Genomic DNA, 27435 nt, shown 5'->3' with positions numbered 1-27435 from the left:
GAAATAAAATATCATTAACCTTCATAGCTGTAACAAATTTTAAAGAAATCTGCCTGCTGTTGATCTTAAGGCTCTTTGGCTTAAATCAGGAACCAGAATTTGACACTACTGACACAAACCCAGCAATTAGAACTTCAACATATCTGTGATGGTAGGCTTCGGTTCTAGAAAGTATTCCTACAGTACCTTTGAAAAGCCATATGTTAATCACCTATGAAAATTTCCAGTTTTGATGTTTTCCTTACCCTGTTTCTTAGAAATGCTTAGACCAAAACCAACACAAACATTATAATTCTTTCTCCAGTCTTTGATGACCATGGAGTCAGCCTCTTGATCTCCAAATTAGATGCAATGGTATTCTTTGCTGGCAATTTGCTAATAGTGATATATAGTAGTGGTGTTATAGGCAGTGCTGAATGTTCTTTCAAAACAACGTACAGATTCCCTACTCAAGTTCTTGATGAAGCACAGAGTGCAGTTCTGTGCAGGATGATAATTAACTCCTGCCACAAGAGTAGCCCTCCACAACCACTGACTGATTTGTATTTCCAGACACGCAGAAGTGCTCACAGAAATGTGCTTTCCTGAAAATTTTCTTATGCACTGCACTTCTCCAAATATTTCAGAGTCTAGAAGGCAAAAATCATAAAATCAGCATGTTTATTCAGGCAGATAAGTATTCATTTCTCACAGGAAGAAGGACTCACCCCTCTTTGTATCTAATATATTTATATATTTATACCCAATATATTTATATATTTATATCTAATAAATTTATTCGTGCATATTTCTATTTTTTTTCGTCGATCGATTTTCTACATTTGCACGTATTTCAGTAGATGTGACGGTGGGCGGGAAACACGAGGCCGGCAGACAGCAAGCCGCAGCTCCAAGGCTTACCCTCGGCGCCCCGCGGGTGCGGGTGCTCGGCGCTGCGCAGGGCGCGGGCCGTCCCCCCCGCAGCTCCCCTGCCGCGAATGCCCGGCGGGGGCCGTGCCCGGCTCCCCGGGCGAGCGGCGCGCAGGCGCCTCTCGCTCCCCAGCTCCGGTGAGATGCTCTCGGACGTGCGAAGAGGATCGCCCTGCCTTTCCCTCCTGCCTTCTGCTTTCTCTCCGGCACCGCTGCCCCACTTTTCCTGCGTTTAGCCTGATCTCCTGGCTGGGTTTCATTTTTAATCCGCCTTATTTATTTATTTATTTATTTATTTATTTTCCCAGTGTTGCCCACCCCCGGGAGCCCGTTTAGCACCCACTCTCCGCAGCTCTTGCTCCTCCATGTAGCTGTATCTAAAGGGAGACCCGCCTGTTGATTATTCCACGCACCCTCTGCCCTTCCCCCCCCTCTGCCACCCCTCCCCCCGCTTGATTTCAAACCTTTGGATGGTATTTTTGTGTCATTAGGAGATTAACATCCCTGGAACACCAGGGGAGGAAGGAGGAGGTGGAGGAGGAGGAGGGTGGAGGGGGAGAGAGAGACAGCAGGCAGGAAGGTTGTCATATTGACACGAGTGAGGCTCTCCTCCCGCCGTCCCAGCCATCCTCGGCTTCTCGGTGGCAGCGGAGGGGGGCGTTTGCAGGCGCCGCTGGTTGCGGACGGCGGCAGGCAGGCGGGCTGTGCCCGGTGCCCGGTGCCCGCGTCCGCGGAGCTGCGGCGGCAGGGGCCGCCGGCGGGCGTGCGGCCGCGGCTCCTGCTCGCGGCCCCCCTCTCTTTTATGAGCAGCGAGGCGGAGGAGCGGCAGCCGGGGACGCCAGGAGGAGCATTTTTCACGGGTGTTTATGAATGGCACTGATATGGAGGAAATACCGTTTCAGAAAGTCAAGACCAAGAGGAAGAAGTGCTGCCACTGCTGCTGCTCCCCGCCTGCTGCCGCGGCGGCGGGAGCGGGAGCCGGGCTGGGGGACCCCCCTCCCTTGCTGCTGCTGGATGCCATCGCCTGCGAGGACGAGTTCGACTGCAAGGAGCTGGAGGCTCTCTTCCAGAGCTATAACCTGAAGCTGGAGCAGACGTCTACCCTCAAGGCGCTGGCCGTCCTCATCGTGCTCACCGCCAGCCTGGCCCTTGTGGAGCTGCTCTCCGGACCCAGCCTGACCATCTCCAAAGGCTCGCACCCGGTGCACTGCATCATCTTCCTCTCCCTCTTCATCGTCACCAATGTCAAGTACCTGCAGGTCACCCAGCTGCAGCAGATCGTCAAGCTCACCTTGCTCTTCAGCTTCACCTTCTCCTTCCTCTGCTGCCCCTTCTCACTCGGCGCCTATGGCATGGAGCCCCCCAGCGCCCCCGAGCAGGGCATGTGGCAGCTCATGCTGGTCACCTTCGTCTCCTACTCCCTGCTACCCGTCCGGACCCTGCTAGCTATCGTCTTCGGGCTGGTGGTGTCCGTCTCCCACCTCATCGTCACCGCCACCTCCGTCAGCACCAAGAGGCAGCGGCTCTGGAGGACGGTGAGAGAGGCCGGGCCGGGCCGGGCACTGCAGCACAGCCCAGCCGCGCGGTGCGTGCCCGGCGGGCGGGAGGGGAGGCGCGGAGCAGCGCGGTGCCCGCCGCGGTGCTCTCCCGGTACGGCCAGCCGGGGCGGCGGCAGCGCCCGGCGGTCACCGGGGAGCGCCCGGTGTGTCCCTGGCCGGGAAGGGGGGCGTACGCAGCCCGGCTTCGGCGGTGCTTGTAGTTCCCAAAAAGTTTCCGGGAGACCGGGGGCTCAGGGTGACTCCCGGGGGAACAGGACTCTAGGCTTTGTCGGTCGAAGGAAAACGGGAGCGCTGAGGAAGGGGAGGCATCCAAGCGATTACACGCTGGGGCAGGTCCAGGGGCACCGCATGCACAGTCAGTGCAAATCCAGCACGTATAAGACTGCTTGATTCACTACGAATTTGGCATAGACAAAAAGCTGCGTGTACTAACAATGCTTTGTGTTGATTCGTATTCTTGCTATCCGTCTCAGCCTTTGACCCTTCGTGCCCGTAGCCCATCTCAGGAGGATTCTGCAGAAAAACTCAAAGGGGAAGCCCACCTCTTTGCTCTCCCAGGGAGCACGGCATTCCCACTTCAGTTTTCCTATGGCATTTGCTGCCCCCTCTCCACAGGCATTACCTGGTATGCCAGTGAACTTCCTAGCAGTTCCTTTTCCTCTCTGCATTAATCCAGAAAAACCTCCCTCTGCAGCAAGCATCGTTGGAAACGTGCTGCTGCACTCCTCCCCCTCCCCCAAATAGCTATTTATAGCCCTGCAGGGCTTTCTCCGGCTCTCATGGCCTGATGGACCACACTGGCAGAAGGAGGAGGATGAGGGGATGAGTGTAAGGGGAACGCTAGGGCTGGGAGTCAGGATTTGCTGCTTCAGGCTCCATTATATGGTGCCTCTGAACCACTGGGAAAGAGAAATATAGAATTTTTGTGTCCTCCCTGGTATCGCATTGATCATGTTTGCCCTCAGGAGAAGCACATAGGTTCTGGGGTCTAAACTGGTGTTAACTAACAATTTAATGAATAATTTAAGTACTTAGTACGTTGCTTCTGATGAATTCTGGCTTTATTCTCCATGGCCTTGTAAAAACTGTGCTGCAATGCTAAGACACACACAGTTGGTGCAGGCATAAACATAAGCAGACTTGTACACCTTTGTGCCCAGAAGAGTAAATTTCTTCTCCCTTCTTACATGCACACATGCCCCATAGTGACATATATACGCATACTGGACATACATAAGGACAATTAAAAGACTGGGATACTGAGACATACAGGATTATTCATGGCTTCATGCTGCTGAGCTGGTGGACAAAATAAATTGTATATTTTGAAAGGGAAGAGAGAGATAAGCTGAGCTTTATGATTTACCCAGATAATCTGATGGTCTATTTTTAAATGCGTGATTTAGAGTTTCCACGAAAGGGAGAGCTGATGAAATGCAGAACACAAAGAGGAGCCTTTTCTAAAAGCATCCAAAAGGGTACCAAAAATGTTAGAATATATCTCTTCAGGTAGGGCTGGAGATAACTCTTTTTGCTAGAGTACCAATTAGATCTTGTGGGATTCCAGGCTATCCTGTCTGCCCTGACACAGAGACATATTTTACTTGATGCCAAGTAAAGCTCAGTGTGCCTGTTCCTAGAGGAACAATGTAAAGAAGCTGACAATAATGTCACTAAGATACCTGACCAAGGGCTTGAAGATGAACAATTTTAAGGAGAGGAAATCTGCTAACGGTCTTTCTTCACACTAGTTTAATTCAGCTTTTCAACAGGCAAGTAGCTGGCTTAGAAATACATAGAATCATTTGACTAGCAGCTGATGTAACACATGTACATTTCTTCTTCAGCACTCTCTCCCTTCAGCCAAAGTAATTTCAGTAATTTGTGTGCAGTTCCCTGAACAACTATGCTTTGCTGATAACAGGAGGCAGAAACCTGCTCAGAGTCAAGGGAAATAACTGGTCTGTGAACTTCCATTGCACAGAAACGTATGTTGATATGTTGCATATTTGCAAGCAAAATGTCTTCTGATTTGAAGACTAACCCTGTGTGTAGAAGGGACCCTTCTCTTATATAAAAGTTGTTCCTTCTTTTCCAAAGCACAATTTTAAAATTGAGAAAAATAAAGCCTTGTAAAAGCCACATCATCTGAATTTTATTTGCCCAGTCTGACAGTAGCCCAGTCTATTTTGTTAAGGGTAGAATGGATGCTGTCTCTCAGTCTGAATCTTCTTACCATCATTGTTTTTCATCATGAACATCCTGGTGCACGAAGACACTGCATGCAGTCAGCCTGTCAAGGAGACAGGATTGCTCTACGCAGAGCTGCATCAGTGTGAATCTCTGTGCTTTATCTCCCAGCCCCAAAACTTAAACGAAAGGGTGAATTTCAATTGTTAAATTGGAATGTACTGTATCCAAAAAGCAGAAGCACCAGCACCAGCCACTGAGACCAGTTTTCTCTTAAAGGAGTCAGAGAATAATAGAACATCCTGAGTTGGAAGGGACCCACAAGGTTCATTGAGTCCAACTCCTGGCACCACACAGGTCTACCCAAAATTCAGACCATATGACTAAGAACATAGTCCAAACCCTTCTTAAACTCTGACAGGCTTGGTGCTGTGACCTAGAAGCTTTTGATTTTTGGATAGTTCAGGCTGGAAATGAATTTAAATGTCATTTAACCTGAGGTTTGAAAAATGCAGATCTAGTAACATCCATTGAAGTTTCTAGCAAATTGTCAGCAAGACTAGGTGCTTCATGGTGCTTCAAGTTCAGCCTATTAAAACATGGACGTACATTATGTTCTGAAGTGGGTTTTGGGGTGAACATATTTTCTTCCATGCTCTATGAGGAATCTCTATACGCAAATCTTCGAATGCCAAAATCCTCACTGACTCCAGTAGTGCTGAATCAGACCCTGAGTGCGTCCCATGGCATGTGTAAAATTTGCATTCATATAAATGTACAAAGACTTCAGCACATTAAAATCAATAGCTCAGCTCATTGCGGGAGTAGTTTGTTATGAGGTCTACACCATAAAGCACATTTACTTCAAGTGTGATAGTTTTCTGACAGCATAGTGTTGTCTCCTGATGGTCTGTGCAGATCACAGGCTCAATTCTTCTAGCTCTTGCCACCATTAGATATCATGTCACATCAGAGCTAAGACACAGGAACGTGAAAAAGTGAGAGGAGAGGAGGAACACAAGTGTAGGAACGCAAAGGAAGTTGGGGGGGGGGGGGCAACATGGCAGAACCCGAACTTCATCTTTCCAGTCAGTGGCTGGATTTTACCCAAATTGAAGATTCCAGTCTGCCAATCTGTACTTCTGATTTCCTAAGGGAAATGTAATAATGGATAACATATATATATATATATATATATATATATAAAAGTAGAATATTAATCACATATAAAGTATTACAGGCAACCTTGACCACATTCATGGCAAAAGGCATACTGACTTCACAGCTGTTTTTGTATATCTGGTTTGACATTGTGATAAGGATTTAAATAGCATATATGAATGATAGCATTTTGATTATGTTAGTTGGACTCTTTCACTTGCTTTGGAGTCATGGAACAAGATGTTCATGCCATATCTTTTCTTGAGGAAAAATGTGAGGAAGCATCCACAGCAGGCTGAGCCTAGAGATGAAGGTTTAATGACTTCTCATCTCATTTTTTTTTTGGTTGATTTTTTTTCCCCCTGCAGCTGGCAGATGTACGTTAGGTGCCTCAGAGCAGTTACAGAAATAAAAAACCCTGCACCAAGAAGCTTAGTCCATTTTTTTGTTGTGATACAGAGAGTGGGTGTTAGAGAGATTAAGGGCAGATAGGGTGAGGAAGGCAGAGGCTGCTCACAGAAATTACTCAGCTGTGGCATGTGCACAGTTTCATGACTTACTGTTAAATAACTGCTTTTCATCACTAAATATTTTGTTCCTTCTTCTTTAAAAATAAAACGTATGGTTGTTTCCAGAAAATTCAGAAGCAAATTTTACCAACAGTGCCCTCACACATCACTATATTCATAAAAGAGCAAATCTTTTGAGAAAACCAAAGTTGCAACTTGAGTAATAAAGAGCAGAAGAAAGAAAAGTGCTATCATAAATTAGTGAAATTATATTGTTTCCAGCAGTGTGGAGAAATGAAAGTTGCAGTATTTTTGTCTGTATTTAAAACTGGTTTCATGCTTTCATTTATCTACTTTTATGATTAGAGCTTTTACTGATTTCAGCAAATTCAGCAACAAATTAATAATGGGGAATAGGCAAACTATGAAAAGTGTGACATGAAGGAAACTGGTAGTGATTATTTAAAATAATTAAAGTACTGAAAATTTCATTTGGTATCTTAACTCTTTGCAGGTTGGTGTGATAGTAATGTGGAATATCATGAGGAATTATCATATCACTGTATAGTTAATCATTTTTGATAGTATTTAAAATGTAATTAAGGAACACATAACTGACAGAACTATTAATCTCCACACCTCTGTTTCTCACACAGAAGGCTGAGACTCGCAGCCTAATAAAAAGGGCTGCAAATGTAAGACAGCTCAGCTCTATTTCATTGTCTTTGTTATTCTGTGCAAAGCACAGGTTTTCTGCTGCATGCATAAGAAGTATTACTGAGGTACTGTATGAGTTCATTTTACAGTGCTTTCCAAATATTAGTATCAAGACTATCTCTAATTTTGCAAATATATCTATGCACTGGTAATCTGTTTAAATGCACTGTTTTCCTGTCTCTCCAAAGAGTGGGACCACTGTTCTTAGACACTGTTAAAAGGACTTAATCTGTTTTGTCAGTTTGTGAGTCTACACTCATGAAGCTTAGCTCTAAGTCTCCATTTGCAAAAGCTGTATTCTCCAGCACAATCATATAGTGAAGAATTGAGCTTGGTTACTGTTAATAATGATTTTTCCTTCTCTTGGGAAAAAGGTATCATACCTAAGCTAGGGAGAAATTGTCTTTCTCACAAAGTTTTTTACATGCCCCTGAAGTTGTCTTTTGAAGTTGACTTAGTGTCACTGATCCTCTGTAAATGCAATATTACCTAAAGATCTCAAAGAAATTCTTATCATAGGAAAATCTCATGTGCTGTCCTGCTTTTTTGTTTGTTTGTTTGTTTTTCCCTTGTGTATGATAGTTGCTGCCATTCCACTTGTAAAAAAATTCAAACACTAAAAAATTAGAGTTACAACTACTTTGTACAAGACAATTGTAAACCCTTTTTTGTAGGGTTTTGAATTAAAAACCAACCAACCAAACAACAACAACAACAACAAAACACCATCTAAACCTGATATATAATGCACTACTGTGTTACAGTAAACTTACTGTAGGACTGTTCCTAAATGAAATTATTTTATTGAATGATTACAAACCTAGAAACATACATGGATTTTTTTGTTGTTGTTTTGTTATTGCAGCTAAGGGGTTCAAGAGCGAAGCTGAAGCTGTATGAGGGAAAGGCCTTTTCTTATTTAGAGTCATAGTTCAAATGTAGGTAGTAAAGGTTCAAGTTTCTTTACCGTTTGAAAGCATTTTGATGGCCTAACAAAGTGATTGTATACAATAGTCAGGTTTCTGAGGTGTAACCACAAATTTTTTTTTATATAGCATCACTGTTGGTAACACATAACTCAGTAGCAAATTTAAAAGTTTTTCTTGTAGTTGGAAGGCAAACACAAGTGCTGTATTGATTAAGATTGCTTATAAGGTAATGTGTATGACTTTTGTGGAATTATAATGAAAGTTTGTAGGGCCTATGCATCAATGGTATTAAGATGTATAACAATAGAATGGGAGGAAAACCTGCATCCACAGTATGACAGAGTTTGCTGCCATATTTGAATTTTAACACGATGGGTACGTACTGTGATTCTTACTGTGGCAAAAATCACACTCAGCCTAAATCAGTCCCAAGGGAGAAAAAAGGACTTTGACTTGTTGGCAAAAGACAGCAATGCTACATATAAGTAGACAGTGGCTATAGTATAATTTCATTCTTTGGTGTATTGCAATGAATGCAAAGTATTTTGAGGGTCTTTCTTTCTTTAGTAAAAGGGGGTAAGTCTTCTGGAAACTGCTGTGTTTGGTGGTTTAAAAGCTGACATAGAGCAACCTATCTTGAGAGTAACTTAAGAAGAGAAAGCCCTAGTGGTCAGTTTATTCCTCCCTTTAATATCTGGAGATCTCACAGCTGTTTTCAGAAATGATTAAACTATCTTAGTTATGGAAAGTTTAGTGGGATCATTGTAGATGTCAAGGTCAATCTGTGGCTTTGGCATATTGCTGTAGGTGTTGTTTGGTATTATCGAAGTTTAGACCGAGCAGTTTTTGAGTTTGCTTCTTTTGAAGACTTTCATGTGGCAAAGGAATACCATATGAAAAATCATCTCTAGTTAACTTCATCTAATTCATTAATTTAATCTAAATCATTAATCTGTTCTTCATCTTCATTCAGAAGATACAGTGCTTCATGTCAATGCATCATCTCTTCAATGGTGAATTTCTAGACTGGCACATGATTCCCTGAGCACGGTGAAGAATGTAGGAATGCTTTTTAAAGGCTAAATTACTGAGATGCTAAATAATCAAATTCTAGACTTCCTTTTAACAAGGAAAGAACCAAAGGATTGGTTCCACCTTCTACTTTATGGATTAATTTAGTTCATACTAACTGTCAGAAACATAAGACTGTCAGTGTCAGTCAAACATAATTCTAAACACAGGAAGAAAGAGTATACTCTTTGCACCAACCTGTTGATATCCTTGGGGTCTGAAGCACATTGTTGGTGCTTCACATGGGGTGCTTCATGTACAAGTGCTACATCATGTTTCTGCCAGCAGTATAACATGTGCTAACATAGCAGGAAATCCAGCTAGCACATTTTCTCCTCTGACTCAGGGAAACTAACACAAGGCTTTGCAAAGAGAGATCCTTGATGGTGACAAGCTTTGTTGTACCATGTTCTGCTACATTCGCTTTCTTTACTATGGAGTCACTCCCTCCATTTTAGATTAGTTGTGCCTGTGCCATTAGTAAAGGTGTACTGTCTGTACTGTCCCATCTGAGGCATGCTTTTGGGAATCTGTTGTTCAAGCTTAGTTGCATAAGTGTGCAAACCCTATCAAGTAGCCAGGATCATTTCAGCAATACAGCCTTTTTCCTTCTCTGTTGTAATCTTATCTTTGGGTGGGTCATACAGCAACAAGAGACATAGAGCTGCACTGCAGCTGAGAAAGACTGGGAGATGTTTTGACAATCAAAACACCAGGCAACTACAAAACACCAGGTGGAACCTGGTTTAGGAGACCATCTCACTGGCAACTTCAAAAGCCAAAACCAGAAATTAAGCCTCATAACCATTTTCAGTTCTTTCCTTTGTGGAAAGACTGTATCAGGAATACAGGAAAACAGCAGGAAAGACTGCACAGGGCTTACCTGTTTTCTGGAAAGTAATTTTCAAATGAAAAGTGGGATAGGTTTCTTTATTTAGTTTTTCTTAAATGCAATGTCATTGTGTAAAGCAATCTTATCTAAGGACAGATAAGAGAGAATTAGAAAAGCCTGGTGATAACTGGTAAGTTATCATCACATCTGCCATCTATGTCCAGAATAGTAAACCTGGACAACGTTAGCAGACATGATGATGTGTGATGATATGTGGTGCTTGAGTAAAGCCCTCTGAACAGGAATCAGAAATCTCTAGTGTTCAAGGGCAGATATGCAGAGTCTAGTAGGAAAGCAGGCTCCTAGGTGAGTGATTAAGGTTAAACAAATAATCATAAGTCCAGCTATTTATTTCTGGATTTCAAAGCAGCAATCAATGGTCCAGTTTTACTCTCGGGTCATAGTTTAAGTCAGCATTACCACTGAAAAAGTAGTCTGTTGACATGGATACACATCCCTGTTCATCCATTTTCACCACACAAAAACTGCTGAAACCCTGCACTGAACGGATCAGGGAGTTAATGCAGATTAGAATGAGCCTAGCAACGTGGGCTGTCATCCTGTTTGTGCCTGTATGGGTTTCTTTGCAGGCACAAATAGGCTGGGATCAGGAACAAGAAACCATTGAAACAAAGAAGACAGAACAGCTTTTTTTTTTTTTTTTTTTTTTTTATGTCCTTTTCACTATTGTAACAACAGCTGTATGGACTTCACTGATATATGAACTTCAGTGGGAACAGAGTTAGCCCTGATAACATCTTTTGTAAAATGCAACCTAACTTTACACTTTATAGTTAGTCACATTTGTATTAATTTAAATAAAGAAGTCTGGAAAATAAGTAAATCAGATGATATAATTAAAGGTTGGTTTGGTTTGGTATATCTCTTAAAACAACTGATACTGGAAAATATTTCAACATGGGTGCCAAACATCTGTAACAAGTTCACAAACATAAATTACTGTTAAGGAACAACAATTAAATTTTCTTATGTTTCAAAGACCCCTTAAAAGTAACCCAAGCATCCCCACTTTAACCATTAATATAGAGGATTTAGTTCTTCACATGGTACCAAAAGAAGGAAGTCTGACCTCAGTGCCAGGGAAGCTCATGGAGCAGATTATCTCGAGTGCCATCACGTGGCACTTGCAGGGCAACCAGGCGATCAGGCCCAGTCAGCATGGGTTTATGAAAGGCAGGTCCTGCTTGACGAACCTGATCTCCTGTGACAAAGTGACGCGCCTGGTGGATGAGGGAAAGGCTGTGGATGTGGTCTACCTTGACTTCAGTAAGGCTTTTGACACTGTTTTCCACAGCATTCTCCTCAAGAAACTGGCTGCTCATGGCTTGGACTGGTGTACACTTCATTGGGTTAGAAACTAGCTGGATAGCTGGGCCCAAAGAGTTGTGGTGAATGGAGTTAAATCCAGTTTGAGGCGAGTCACTAGCGGAGTCCCCCAGGGCTCCTTACTAGGGCCAGTTCTCTTTAATACAATATCTTTATCGATGATCTGGATGAGGGGATTGTGTGCACCCTCAGTAAGTTTGCAGACAACACCAAGTTAGATAAGTGTGTCAATCTGCTTGAGGGCAGGAAGGCTCTGCAGGAGGATCTGGATAGGCTGGACTGATGGGCTGAGGCCAGCTGTATGAAGGCCAAGTGCCTGGTCCTGCACCTGGGGCACAACAACCCCAAGCAGCACTACAGGCTGGGATATGAGTGGTTGGAAAGCTGCCTGGCAGAGAAGGACCTGGGAGTATTGGTTGATAGCTGAATATGAGCCAGCAGTGTGCTCAGGTGGCCAAGAAGGCCAACAGCATCCTGGCTTGTATAAGAAGCAGTGTGGCCAGCAGGTCTAGGGAAGTGATTTTCCCCCTGTACTTGGCTCTGGTGAGGCCGCACCTCAAGTACTATGTTCAGTTTTGGGCCCCTTGCTACAAGAAAGACATTGTGGTGCTCGAGTGAGTCCAGAGAAGGGCGACAAAGCTGGTGAGGGGTCTGGAGAACAAGTCTTTTGAGGAGTGGCTGAGGGACCTGTGATTATTCAGCCTGGAAAAGAGAAGGCTTAGGGGCAACCTTATCGTGCTCCACAGGTACCTTAAAAGGAGGCTGTGGTGAGGCGGGTGTTGGTCAATTCTCTCATGTGCCTGGTGACAGGATGAGGGAGGATGGGCTAATGTTGCACCAGGGGAGGTTTAGGTTGGATATTAGGAAAAACTTCAGTTTCCCTGGTGCCCAGGGAAGTGGTGGAGTCACCATCCTCGGAGGTCTTTAAAAGACGTTTAGATGTTGAGCTTAGTAATATGGTTTAGTGGAGGACTTGTTAGTGTTAGGTCAGAGGTTGGACTAGGTGATCTTGGAGGTCTCTTCCAACCTAGATGATTCTGTGATTCTGTGATTCTGTGAATTGACTTTTAAACGTGGCCAGTAGCAAATACAATTTGTTTAAAGATTTTGAATTTGTGAAGATTTTGAATACCATTTGAGGCACTTTTAAATGGCCCAAAACTTTAAAAAATTGCTTCATCTTCCATAAAGATATTTTATGTTAATATCCGCTATGGTGAACTGAAATGAGTGAATCACTAGAACCCATTATTTCTGCAGTAGTTAGAGACAATTGTCACTGATACCAGTTATAGAAGAGGCTGTATTTTTGAGATTGAAATTCAATAGGTTTTGCATGTTATTGTGGAAGTGTTATGTGAATAACTTACTTCATTCAGAATGGACAGAAGCTAGTTCTTCATACAGAATAGGCAGTTTCTACCTTGTGCTACTACTTTGGCTATATTTGATCTTAAATACCTAAGTTACAAGGCAGATGCTCAAATATATATATATATATTGATATCAAAATTGATATCCTGCAATAATCTATGCATGTCAGTGCTGATGCATCCATTCATGGTCAAGAGCAGAAGCAGACATACAATATATTTAAATACATCTTGCAATATCTTTAAGGTCTTGAATAATTCTGAAGTTGCATGCATCTTGAAGAAAATTCTGGAAGACAACAGACAGCTTTCTTAAAATTAATGATTCAGTGCTTTATCATGCGTTACCTGTATATCCTGAAATCAGTTTCTTTTTTGCTATAGTACCTTAGGAAAGCTCTGTCTGCTTAAGATAAATCTTTAATACTTTTCTTTTTTTTTTTTTTTTTCTCATTGCAACTGAAAAAATATTAACACAGTGCAAACAAGGGATTGCTCAAGAACCTTACACATCAAATTATAGACTGAATTTCAGCTTGTCTTATTCTTATTTACCACTGATGTTAAGGAAATGCCTGAAGTGTCAACTTTGATTAGCTTCTCAACTTACTGCTTGCTGTACCAGTGCACAAATAACAGGCAGTCCTTTGTCATCTGATAGACATGCAAAAGAAAAGGAAAAAAGACTAGAGAAGAGAACCAAGATAATTTTTCTAAATGGAGGGGTCAGTCAGAATAGATTGCAAACCTGACTTCAGCTGCAGTTGTCTGGGGCAAGAATTTCATAAAGAGAAGACTTCATCCTAAACATCACAAATCCCCAGGGAATAGTTTAAAATATTTCCATTTGCTCTAGGCTAAGCCATACTGCCATGTTTTCTTCTTTTCAGCTACTCTGAGATGAGCCTTTCATCTGGTCTCCATGACTTGGAGAAGGATGTTCATAAAAGAATGAAGTGTTCTGTGTTACAGTTAAATGGAGCGTGTTTATGAGCCACTTACACTTTTTTTTTTTTCAGTGTATTTGCCTCAGTAACTTTGTTATTAGCTGCATAAGATGTAGATGAGAGGTAAATTTTGTTTACCCAAAGCAATGGCATGAATTGACAGAACAAAGAATAGCTGTTCACCTATACGTTTTCCAGTAACAGTTGGAATTGTTTCACTTCTTCATAGGCAAAATGAAACTACAATTATGTTTTTGAATAATTTTCCATCAATTTTTAGAAGAAACCATCTATAGTTTATACATACAATATATTTTAATAGCTATTTATTATAATTATATATCCCAGATATATTGCTGAGATATGTATGAATGGACTTATGCCAGAGCATATTGTATTTTAATTCTGGTATTGCCAAGTAGATGTAACACTGAGCAATGTGAAATCTGGAAAGAAAAAAGAAAAAAAAACAGGTCCTTAAGTAAGGTCCTTAAATGCTGTTTTCTAAAACAGTTACCTTAATTTCTGTTTGACATTTTTAAAGAAATATTGACAGGCTTTTCAGAGGCAATACACTGGTTTATCTGCAGAGGGTTTTTGCTTATTTTTGCTGCATGACATGGAAGAGATATAAGTTTTCTATACGTGGCCAGGTTGAGAGGGAGCTTGAGTGAGTCAGTAATTATTTAAACCAAAAAGAAAAGGGGAAGCTGTCCTTTAACCCCATGTTAACTGATGGTAATTTCGAGGAGCTCCTTCACAGAATTCAGAGTTAGATGACTCTTGCATGTTACAGTCTTTACCTGTAGCTTTATGTTTGGCAGCACATGCTTGAAGCATACCTTAAAAGAACAAAAGAAAATAATGAAATAATAGATAAAAAAAATATGTGAGGAATTTGAGTAATTTTGTTTTATAAAATACCATGCAAAATTACCATTTCCCTTCTCACCTGCTGTCATTTGTGAAACTTCCACTGTGCTTGTTTTTGCTATTTGAATATTGCAAATGCTAATGTAAAAGATACAAGTGCCTACACAAAGATAGAACAGATTTATTCTGAAAGTTATTGAAAGAAGTATGCTGCCTATTTTCTATGTTTTCTCTTTCCTCATTCAGTTTTTCCCTCCCAAAGGAAATAAGTCAGAGGCCTCTTAACTTCTGCATTCTGTCTGTCTCTTTTCCTCATTAGTGTTCTTGCACAGACTTCTCACAGATTTCACCTCTACTTATCTATAGGTGTCTCCCTGACTAGAGAAATGTCTGCTTTTTACATCTTTTCTGGATTAGTTTATTACATGGAGCATAAATATTTCTGCATCTTGTCTACAACTCCCGCTTGTGCAAGAACCTTAAAAGAGGAATTCATTTTTATGCAGCTTTTATTCCTTATGCTTTTCAAGAGCAGAAAATGATGAAGAAAAGAGAAAAATCAGTGTTCCGCTTCATCCTGGAATAAGCACTTCACCTAGTGACTTCAAGTACGGTTTTGCTTGTGAATGAACTTCAAGATTCTTCTTATGACCATTTTTCAGTATCTGAGTCCAGAGAAGAGTGGGAAGTAAAATGACTGTTTCTGCACAGTGTTTTGTACAACTTAGATTTGTGAAATAGTGGCTAAAGGTTTGGTTTTCAGAGTTGAAAGAATTTTTCTAAAAATAAAGCTAACTGTGGTCCTAACATTGTGAGCATTTTGTCAGTTAAGTATTAGAACTAAATTCAGGCTTTTCTGCCTTATTAATTTTATCTTTATGAATTTTATGTTTTTTGTAAGGTGGTCTCTCTCTCTCTCTCTTTTTTTTTTCTTTTCTTTTTTTTTTTTTTTTTTTTTCTCTGGGTGCAGCTGTAGGTTCATTATTGAACAGTAGTAAATGGATATGCTGACAGTACTTAAACAGCTAGTGTTCCTTTTATGTTTTTCTATTTAGTTGGAAGTTCTTGGAGCAATCCTGATGAAGAAATGTAACATCTTCAATATGCTGCTCTTGACTTTCTGTAAACACATCACAAATGTATAACTTTACATTTTTGTTTGGTTGTTTGTTTTGCTTCTTGAAAGATCATTTACCTGTAGCGAAGGGAAACAGATACACAAAAAGAGCAAACAAACAAACAAAACCAACCAACCAAACAAAAAAACACACCACTCAACCTCCTTAAATTTTTTGCTTGTTTGCCTTTTGTTTTTGTGAATATATACTGGCAGTTCTCATCTTCTGAAGCTTTGATACAAATTTTACAAGCCTCTGGGACAATATAAAATGTGGCCCTTTACCAATATAGTTTCCAGGGCAACTAAAGGGCCTGCAGTTTCATAAACACTGTGTTCTTGAGGAGAAATATTTGTCTGTTGGAAGATTATTTTACATTTAAGCACATTCATTTTAGAATCGTATCTCCTCATGAAAAAATACCTCTAGCGTACTAATTCAGGTCTGGATTATTTGGAAGTAAGGCAAGGAGATATATTGTACAACTGCACTTGTAAGTGAGGGCTGCAAATAGTGCGATATAGGAAGGCTGTCAGATTTCCTCAGGCCCTGTATCTCTTCTCTAACGCCCAATGTGGGGATGCCATGTAGCCCCTTCTCAGTGCCCCCTCTCTGTTGGAAGATCACTGTTAAATCCCAAGTGATGTCTTTATTGCTGTTTATTTGTAAAAAGGTATATTTTTCAGGCTGACAATATATTTGGTTGTTAGCTGTACTACAAAAAACTTTATACTTTGATATGATATCAATGTGTACCTTCCATTTGAAAAAAAGTGATTGTGAAAAGAGTTTGGTTTGGAAAATCTGTGTGCACTCATACAACATTTGACTAGCATCCTTTTTTAACAGTTTATTCATTTTCTGTGACCAGTGCCATTTTTGACGTTTAGGCTTTAAAGAAAATCCTGTGTTGTCCTGCTCTGTGATAATATACTTCTCCACATGATCACAGAATTACAAATTTGTTTTTTCTATATCCTCTTGAAGTATTAAGGCAGGACCAGGAGAGAGCATATATACACTACCCTTATATGATGTAATCAGTGTAGTATCTGAACAGTTAATTAAATGACTTGGCTGGACATAAATGACTTGTCAGGAGACTGAAAGCCAAGTCCAAATCAAAGATGCAGAAAATGGTTTGAATATCTTTATAACTGTGCCTGGGGTGATGAATTTTCAGTATATGCACTGTAATTAGTCTTGGTAAGATTTAGAGAACAGGGTATGTACTGTGTTAGCATTATTTGGTTTTCTTGTGCAGCTGAAGAGGTGTTTTTAGGTACAGTAATCTTGGAAAATGAACCAGATCTTTTCCTCAGCTTTGCATAATTCTTCCTGATTTATGCACCAAATGTGTTCATGCATATTTGAGTACTATACAAAACAATGACCTAGATTACAAGCTTAATTATGTGTACTCAATTTAATCCATTTTGAAGAGTTACTCCAGATTTTCACTAATTTTAAGTAACATGACAACTTGTACTTTTTTTGCTAGACATCTGTATCCAGTGAAGTTAGTTCACACAGTATTAGAGGTTCTGTTATTTCCTATTTTTTAATCTTTAATGTTTGACCATTTATCCGTTCCTTTCTTTCTTTCCTTGCCACCCTCCTCCCTTCCTGTGTCTTTTTCTCCATCTTTCTATGGTGTTGGGGAAATAAAACAAACACTATGTTGTGTTTTTGTTTGTTTGCTTGGTTTTGTTTTGTTTTGTTTTTAGTTCATTTATTTATTCCCTCATATACAAATGTTGACTTCACTCTGTTCATGAGGGCTTTTCAGATGATGAGTAACACAAGACTAACACACTGGAAAATCTGTAAATAACTGTACAAGGATGGAACGTGTGACCTTTTGTAGGAATGTGTTCTATGTCAGACTTCACTGGGGATTTTGAGTAGAAATGCTTAAGGAAAAGTAAAGTACAGATTTCAAGATTTGCTCTTCTGCAGGGTTTTGTGGATTAAAGTATTTTAACTTCTGAGACTTGAAGTAAATACTTTTTTTTTTTTTTTTTCCTCCCCCACAGGAATTTGTGTATTTATTTATTTATTTATTTATTATTTTCACAGAGAAGCAGTGACCTACTCAGGTCTCATCAGCAAACTGATCAGTAAATATAACAATATTTAGATAAAGATATGTAAAGGTATCTTCTGTTTCCTCTTCCCTTTAGAAATAATTTAAGACATGGTGATGACTATAATATTTATTGAGTATTACATTATCCATATATTCAATCAGACTGGAACTGTGAAGCACAGGTTCTCACAAGTATTTATGTCTCTGAGCACACAGGTTGGGTTTAGAGACAATAAGGCATCTACATATGTGCGTGGATTTACACCTAATTCAACCCATGGATAGGCTGTTTTCGACTGCTTCATAGGATTCTGTATTACCAGGATTTTACTAGAAGACACTCTGAAAACCTTGGATACTGGTGGAGGCTCTGGTTCACACAGAAACAAGTTCTAAAAATAGGAGTGTTTGTTTGTTTGTTTGTTTGTTCTTGTTTTATTTTGTTTTGTTTGTTTGGTTGGTTGGTTTGTTAACCAGTAGGGCTTAGTCTGATGAACATCATCTTATGAATTGCTTACTATTTGTCAGACCTCAAATCAAAAGGGCCACATACAATCTGTGAAGTACAAACACATGCAGATGGAAATGGTTCAGTGTGTCCCTGTTGCCTTGGATGTTTACTGAGCACAGCAAAGCAAAGATGGTAAAACTTTTAGAAACTGCTTTAACTACTTTTCCTCTGCACTTGTTTCTAGGGAGACCCTGTTCCTTGATGGAGGACCTTGGGCTTCTAGCTTGGGACTGAAGTGGATGACTTAATGATTCTATGCTGTAGAGGCTGTCTTAGGATAATGTTCCAGCTGTGCCAGGTGTACTTGTTTGAACACCTGTGAGGAATGCATACAACCTGTTCTAGAAATGTCTTAGGCATCAAATTCAGTTTGGACTGAAACATCTGAATCGTACCTAGTCATTCAACTCTCCATGATCCCAGCAGAACTAATCCTCTGAGACTATGCGTTCTTGCAGTGCTGAACAGAGCAATGCAGAAAGAACTTTTAAAGCTGGAACTTTCGTATTGTGTAGAAAGTTTGTGTAAGCTTCACAGGATTGAGTTCCTTCTGCATGGCCATTTGAGTGAGGACCACAGGTTGGTGATTCCCTAAATGTGTATGTGAACACTGTGCATCTGTTAATTATTAGAAAGATTTTGTTTCAAAGGTCAATATAAGAATCACTGATACCAAACAATGAGAAGTGCATACTGAAATGGTACTAGTGTAATTGTGCGATTATTTGCTCAGACATAGTAGTAAAAACTTATAGATAGGTGCTTCATTAATTAAGGGAGCCTATCCAAACAAGAGAGGTTTATTTATAAATGCAACAATTAAGAATTGAACTTTTTCCTGATCCAGAATACAATTACCACCATAGCTCTTGTGACTTATATAAACTGAAATTCTACTCTGTACTGTTTTTCACTTCGTTAATATTGTTTGGTTATAAGTATTTATTGAATAACCCCAGAATACATTTACCATCATTGAATTAGTACTGAATCAGTACTGAAAATATTAAATAAGAGACTTTTCTTGTGGCCATATGTTCAGAAACAGGAGTAATATAGCCTGCTATGCTGAGATCTTACCCAGAAGAGGAAGAAAGATATGATCAGACAGAAGCACACAGATAAGTGCTATTTGTGTTACCAGGACGGATCATGGCTGGGCTATCATGTGGTTGTAACTGTACAGCCTTCTGGTTTTGTTCTTAATTATATTGATGAGCACAAACAATACAGCAGTGGCACTGGGGATTTCCAAAGCATTAGTAATCACTGAAGACATAGCATAAGAGAAGAACATGCTAAGTTTTTATGCTAAGAAGTCTACTGAATATGTAGGTGTGGCTGAATTAAACTGGTATGAAGATGTCTTAAAGAATAAAATTATTTTTAGAATTTTCTTCAGCTGTGCTTAAAAGTAGCATTATGCCCCTTGTACACCTGAAAGGGTAAGGTTTCTCAAGCTGTGATACAAGAAAGACGCAATGGTCTGTAGTTTCTCTTAAAACAGAGGCTGTTCCTTATTTGCCTCCTACTCAACTGACAGTATATAACACCACCCCTCATATTAATAACTCTTACAAAATTTAATGTCAAGCAGAGAAATATAAGGGGAAGAAAGGAACAAGCAGAGTTTAATCAGAGAAGCAAATCAACCCTGAAAAGACTTCTACTTGCCTCTCTCTAATACCTTTTTAGCACTTTTGCCCAGAAAAGTAAATTTAAAACAAAAGAAAACAAAGCACAACTGAAAACAAACAAACAAACAAACAAAAAACAGCAAAGATGTGGCCAGGGATTTCACTGAGCTGGGCAGTCTGTTAGTGAAGAAGAGAAAGGTGGTCTCTGCCTCCTTCCAAATAAATCTTTTATTTTTCTGCTTGATAGTAAACAGTAAATATCAAGACTGATGTATAACAGTAATCAATGATAGTAATCATATAATTAATACATTCACATTGCCTTAAGGTGTATGTCTGTACCTTTAGAAAAAAAAACTGATTTCAGGGAAGGTAAGGAACTGTCACTTTTTTTTTGAAAGCTTTCTTCATCTTCTGGAAATAATTCTTACTGTCTTTACTGCCAGTCATTGTGATACCATGTCCTTTTACCTACATTGAAGGTATGCTTCTGGTCAGCACATACTGAGCTCTTCTGCAGAGCACTTACAGTTGTCTTGAATAGTTTGCTATGTGTGTGTGTCTCAGGCACTGATTTTTTCCAAGAAAAGGGTTTCTCATCATAGCTTGAGGAATGGTCACAGCTGACTGTAATAAATAGAGGTTATACAGCAGAAAGTGATGCCAAATGAAAGGACTGTAATGGAGAGAAGGAAAGGTGAGCTCAAACGGAGAGCAGTGTAAGGGAAGCACCCAAGAAGCCTGCTGAATGTTAGATTGCAGAGCTCTGCTGTTTTTCTGTTTGGGATGAAGTGAGCCTCATCTCAGTTATTTGCTGTGTGTACAATGGTTATAAGAGATATCTACTCATCTTTTAGAGAAGGGGAATCTGTCTGTGCTTTGTCTGTGTGACTGTGGAGTTAACTTACTGTATCTGTGTCTGAATATCTAGACTTTTATACCTTGTTTACCTTCATGGAGATTATGATCAAGAACATGATATTTTCAATTATCAAATAAAGTTTTTATTTTGTGGCCTATTACCTACTTATAATTTTATGTTTCCTCCACTATGCTCAGGGCCTGGGGCATGTTCAGTGATGCAGTTAGAACAGTTGCTTTTTTGTAGAGATTTTACTGGTGCCTATGCTGCAGATAGCAGGCTTTGGAAATTGCCCCTTACTCTCTCTATCTCTCTCTCTCTTTTTTTTTTTTTTTTTCTCTCTGTTTTCCTTTTCTCTATATCAGAGTTGGATGATCTCTGAGTAAAGTTAATTCAGCTCCTTGAATTATGTCAGGCTGTGGGAAACCATGCTCTGTGATCTACAAAGGTTAACACAAATTCCAAAGAATTATCAAACTCGCACAAAACTATGAGTCAGCAAAAAGCCAACTCAAATATTTCCTGTCCATAATCAATTCTAGTATGAAAAATATGTTCCAGGTAACCATTCTAAACACTTAATCAGCATCAGTTGTAAAAAATCCTGAATAGTAAAAAAGACAATCTAAAACAAAACCAAAGCATAGTAGTAATAGATAAAAATCAAAAGCACACCCAAAGGAAGACATGTTCTTCATGTTTTTTTTTTGTGTTTTGTTGTTGTTGTTGTTGTTTTTTTTTGTTTGTTTGTTTTTGTTTTTAATTATACCTAACTTCACAAATTGCATAAGTCTGAATAACAGTAGATTCTAAATTACTTTACAGGGCATATTTAATGTTTCATTATATTATCTTCTTTCCTTATTTACACCATTTATCTATTTTACACAATGAAGATCTCAAAAAAATGGGAAGTGGTGTAGGAGCTCTTCAATATTTACACCTCATAACCTTCCTTTCTTTTCTCTGTCTCTTGCACCTGCTCACAGCCAGCACACACAATGGGCACCAGTGTTGCATGCTGGCCTCCCTTGTTTCTCATTCTGAGGCTTATGTGAAGGTAAGGATGGAGAAGGAAGAAAACATTGCAAAATGCAAAGAGGTATATAAACTCAGAAAATGAGAACATTCATAGACTTTTTTTTTGTGGTTCTCACTGCCAGTTTTCTGATGTGCATTGATTATCTCTTTTCCCCAACTTGTTCTGTGCGTTCTCACAGTCTCTAAGGGCCATTCACACCCTGATTTCTTCCCCTCACTTCCTCTTTTGTTCCCCCATCAGTCACTTTCTTTCCCTTTGATGCATGTTGAGATATAGCATCCCATTTACCCCTATTCTTCCTTCCCCTCCAAAAACAAACGAAAAGGCCTGGAAAAATCATGCTATTTACTACCTTTACATGATTTGCTTTTTTAATGTATTATATTTCCTCCCCTATTCTGTATTTGTGCTGAGTAGATTAAAAAACAAACAACTGTATCTTGATCAGTCATTCTATATTAGTTGGTACATTGGGGTTGAAATTTGCTCTGGCTTAGATGCAGTTATAATTCTGCATAACTAATAAGAACAAATGACTGATTTAAAGTTAAAGTGTCCATAATTGCCACACAGTTACCACTTAGAAGTATATGAAACTATTGTAGCTTGTTGAAAGGTGGGCAAAAAAGATGAAGTCTCTAGAGGGAAAGCTGTATGAAGAGCAGCTGAGGTCACTTGGTTTGTTCAGCCTATTGAAGAGGAGACTAAGGGGTGATCTCATGGCAGCCTACAGCTTCCTCATGAGGGGCAGTGATGGGGAAGGTGCTGATCTCTTCTCTGGTGAACAGTGATAAGACACAAGGGAACAGCTTAAAACTGCATCTGGGGAGGCTCAGGTTCAATATCAGGAAGGAGTTCTTCACTGAGGGGGTTGGAGGGATAGTGGAACAGGCTTCCCAGGGAAGTGGTCATGGCCTCAAGCATGCAGGAGTTCAAGAAGCATTTGGATAACACTCAAACTCGGTTTGAATTTTGGGTGGTCCTGTGTGGAATCAGGAGTTGTACTTTATGATCCTCATGGGTCCCTTTCAACACAAGATATTCTACAATTCATAGAATCACTGCTGGCCATTCAGTCCAATGACCATTTTAGGTGTTCCCTTTGCAGGCTGGCCACACTAGTGCTCATACCAGTAAGGTATGTGGGGCAGAGAGACTATCAGACATGCAATGCCAGGTTGCTTGGCATGGTTGTTGCTGCCCATCAGCTGGATGTTTATGGTGGGAACGATACCGTCCACATCCTGTGGTGACTGAGCTTCAAGGAATACCAAACCAGCTCATACCTTTTGATGTGCCATGAACTTCACTCTTCTACACTGTGATTTGTATTCTGTTTAAATTCACAACCAATAATTAGAAGGTCTAACACCTAGAGCAACAAATTTAAAGCCAAGTATTCACAGATGACATTGTAATGCTGATGTCTTCACCCTTAGTAGAAATCCTCTGGGTTCTAATATTAGAAGCAAGGGTAGACATTAGTGTCATGGTTTATTTGAGTGTGTGGACTGTCACTGTACAAAAATTGGACCTTTTTAATGGTAAGTACATAGTAAATCATTTGGCAATGGGTTTACCTTTGAGTAACTGTTTAAAGCAGAGTTGCATGAAAACCAGAAATTCACAATTTTCACAAATCACAGTAAATGGTGCTTCTGAATTTAGTTTGTCAAACACTGTCCTTATTCCACTTTTTTTTTTTTTTTTTTAATTAACACTTACCAAAGAAGCATGTTGATCAAAATATTAAACCCTTATTGTAAACATTTAGGTCCTCTCTGATAATTAGTACCATCTGCATTTGTGAGGTTGCATGTGTGTTTCCAGGAAGCTGGGAGTCATTTGCAGGAGTGGAGAAGCATTATATACATGTACACAGAGTTAAATGTGTGGGAAGGCTGAGCACTTAATTTGAAAAACAAATAAAGCATGTCAAGGGCTATTTTGTATTGCATGATATCAGAGTGTTGGTATCTCTCGCTTACTTATAAAGCTGTGAAAAACTGGCCATGTGAAGTGAAAGTGGCTATTATGGCATGGCAGCCAAAATTTAGTTTGAGTTGTAATTGGAAGTAATCAAGGACTGTTGCAACCATATTTTACATTTTGCATGTTTTGATTTTACAGTAAATATTAAGTTAAATATATATATATAACACATAAATATATCTATTTATATCTTTTTGCAATGGATAATTTTGGAAATAAGTTTATGTTTAAACTTCTTTAAGTAGGTTAAAATATTCCAGTTATCTGATAATTGAAATACAGTCAGTGACCTACATTCATGAGGAAATAATTATTTTTTGAAAATGCTGTTCTAACTTTAAAAGAATCATTAATGGAACATATCTGGCAGTCCAATTTACATTTTAGATAACTCAGAATTATTAATCATCATGTTATGCCCAGGCAGACTTCTAATTTCTGCAGAGAAGTATCTAGGCCTTTGCAGCTTGAAAGAAGAAGCCAAAAAAAAAAAAAAAAGAAAAAAAATGCCACCCCAAAAGCCTTTCCAGCCAAAAACAACTATGTAACAAGGGATAACTATATGGTCTGAAAGGGATTTACTTTTCTATGGGTTTCCTAATGTGTTCTTTTGAAACTCTTGACTGGTTTACAGGGCTAGCTTCATTTCTTCCAGATCTGTTTTTAGTCTTGGTGCTTTGCCATGTTGCATCTCACTGTGTAGTTTCTGGTATATTGGTATACATATATCCACAATGAAAACATCAGGTTGGCTATACAAAATACTGTGAAACCAAATATGTTTTTCCATGGTTTTATTTAGTTTAGTTTAGTTTAGTTATTTTTTCCTCAGAGCTAGAGCCTCACACCTCTTCATTGCTGTGCACCTGGTATGCATCAGCCTCATCTCATGCCACAAGATCAGCCAAGTTGCAGGCACATTTCCCCTGACAGGAGCATGTAGCTCCAGTACTGGCCAACCACTTCCTCAGGTCCAAGTATTGCAATTTGGCAACTGAAACCAGTATTTGGTAGGAAAGAAGAATTCACATTCAAAGGCAACGTGACACCTTCAGCCTTGATAATTGTCTTCAGTGCAGTCTGAAAGAGTGTTTCTCTTAGCTAGAGCAAGTCCTGCCTGCCTGCATTCCCACTCAACAGTGCAGGGTGACACTGGGGTCCTGGTTTTGGTCCTTGAAACAGTTACAGATGCTTTGGAGCACAGCTGAATGCAGTGGCACTGAATATTTAGCCTCTGCTCCTCTCCACCAAATCCTTCAGTAGAAAATAAATAAATAAATGGAAATAAAAATAAATAAATAAATAAATAAATAAATAAACAGCAGAAAAGCTAATTCCATGGTACTATCACCACTTCTAGAGCAAGTTTGGATGTTCCTTTGCCATGTCTGATTGTTCTGTAAATAACATCCCTTTTAGATCATGAAAACAGAAGAGAACCTGTATTATTCCTCAAATTGTTCTTCCAGCTGTATTATGTAGAATCACTGTGAAAACCTGGCTGTTTGGCCTAGTCTGTCCTGCTGGTAGTTTGATTTGGTTTGATTTTTCATACCTAAAAAACTGCCAAGCAGGAACAACAGTGCAACAGAGCAAACCAAAGGGGATGACCTATTGTTTAAGTTGCTAGATCTATTTAGTTGTTTTTGTCATCACTGCTGTAATGACTGTCTCTTACTTGGAGACCATCGTGCAGAAACTTTTTCACCCCATTGGAATTCTAATCCATAATTAGTGTTTTGGATCAAGGCAAAGCTACAAAGTTCTTGCATGTATTCCTGGTCATATTTTGTCATAGGCCCCATTAATGATTTTTTATCTGGGCAGTATGAAATAATACCTTGTGAAGTAACTTTAATGCCACAGCTAGTCTGCTTTGCATTAACTTTCTGTAATGGTTCCAAGATGAACTCTGTCTCACAGCACAACTTTATTCCTTGCAGTGTTTTCCAGAGTGCCATTGCAGGGTAAAAATTTCCAGAACAAAGTATTGTTTGAGAAAGAAAGGGGTGCTGAAGAAGATGATTTGTTTGTTTGTTTGTTTGTTGTTGTTTTAAGTAAAAAGATTTGTGCAACAGTTGTATTAAATATTGCTGAATCAGAACTGTATTAACTCATCCTTGCAAGAAAGGTTAGATTTTTACTCGTTTCCTGGGGTCCTTACTTAAATAGAAAAAAAGGTTATCAAAATACTTGCATGATACGCAGTAACCTTGAGCAATTGCTGAAAACATTGTTTTTGGGTTTCGGGTTTGTTTATTTATTTGTTTGTTTGTTTGTTTTTCTGAAGATTTATTTGTTCTGGGTACTGCGGGTTTAGCTTTTTCACTTTCTAACTCTTCATGTGATTTCTGTGTTCATTGGGCATCTCTTCACTGTGTAGCTGGTTAGTTACTTCTGATCAGTTCTGATAGCCCTAGAAAAGGATGGCTCGCTTTTTTTTTTTTTTTTTTTTTTTGTACTGGCTGTACCAATATCTCTTCCACCACGAACACTGGATGGCTGATTTGTTGTTTTTAGTTTTTGGATACTTGAATGGATTTTTCCGTTGAACACTGTCAGTATTAGTCTCTCCTATTTGTAGCTTTTGCTTTTTGTAGTTGCTGTAGCTTTCCAACACTTGTTTCCACAATGTATGCACCTTCAATATTTTGTCACACTGTACCTGGAAAAATTCTGAATTTTATCGTTTGGCCCACATTCTTTTATCAGGATGGAACTTAATGCACATATACTTTATAATAATGGTGTGAAATATATATATATATATATATATATATATATAAAACCTTTTATCTTTGTTTCTATCCTAGACCCAGTTGTATTGACCCTTATAATCTATCCAGTTCTTTCATCTGGAGGGGAAAAAGCAGTTTGAAATCTAACATCTTTTCACTGTTTTTTTTTTTTTTTTTTTTTTCCTGAAGCATCTACAACTTTAATGGAAATGCTTTTCAGGTTTTTCTCCCTTGTGCTCCAATTTTGTGCTGTTTCCCAAAGCACTCTGCTGTAGCCTTTGGCACTTTCAGGATTCACCCCTGCTTGCCTAAGTAGTTGTCAACTATGATACAAACTTCTCTTTCTCTTTGTAGTGAACTATTTTACTGCATATTTAATATCTTTCAGAAGAGCCTTTAGCAGCTCTCAGAACCACCGAGAGCAGAGGATCTCTAATGCCGAGGATCCCAAACTTTCCCTATCACTAAGACTGGTAGTTGTTTCATTTGGTCCATAGTTGGCCTCAGTTTGGTGTTTGGAGCTATTTCACCCACACACCTCTTTCTACGTGGGCACCTGGGATGAGAGTTGTGTGGCTGGGTGACCGGATCTCTAAGGGATTGCTGTAGAGTTCAGAATACAGGTATTACTCTTAATCCAAAAAATAACCTGGATTATTCTCCTAAAGTGGATGTTCTTGTCAGAGCTGATACTTAGTAATGAATATTTGTTTCATCTTGCTGTTTTGTATCCATGGTGTTAAATAGCCTTGATGTTTGAAGTCCCTTTCCATGTTCTTCTGTCATTGTGACAAAGCCCTTTGTACCTTCAAAGTCAGCACCTTTATACTTGTTGCCTTCTTCCCACTCGATATAATTATGGCCAACATTTTATGACATTACAAATATTTTTGGTATCTTGCTTTATTAATTTTAATTGGCTGGAACAGGTTTTGACACAGTGGCAATTCTTATGTTGCTTCCTGTTGA

General features: G+C 39.5%; 1 protein-coding gene across 3 annotated transcripts in view; it reads left to right on the top strand.

The window, feature by feature from the left end:
• Positions 1-742: 742 nt before the first annotated feature.
• Positions 743-27435, top strand: part of ADCY1 (adenylate cyclase 1) — a 165325-nt gene continuing 138632 nt past the window's right edge. The window contains exon 1 of one of the 3 annotated variants that reach the window (XM_084510067.1): positions 743-2444. In XM_084510067.1, coding sequence (XP_084366193.1) covers positions 1776-2444 — 669 coding nt within the window. In that variant the 5' untranslated portion in view covers positions 743-1775. The remainder of the gene's footprint in view (positions 2445-27435) is intronic. The other 2 variants (XM_084510065.1, XM_084510066.1) reach the window with 2 other exon arrangements.

Source organism: Aythya ferina (genome assembly GCF_964211825.1).
Source record: "Aythya ferina genome assembly, chromosome: 2".
Lineage (NCBI taxonomy): Eukaryota > Metazoa > Chordata > Aves > Anseriformes > Anatidae > Aythya > Aythya ferina.
The sequence above is the reverse complement of the archived record's forward strand: the minus strand, read 5'-3'. Positions and strand labels throughout refer to the sequence as shown.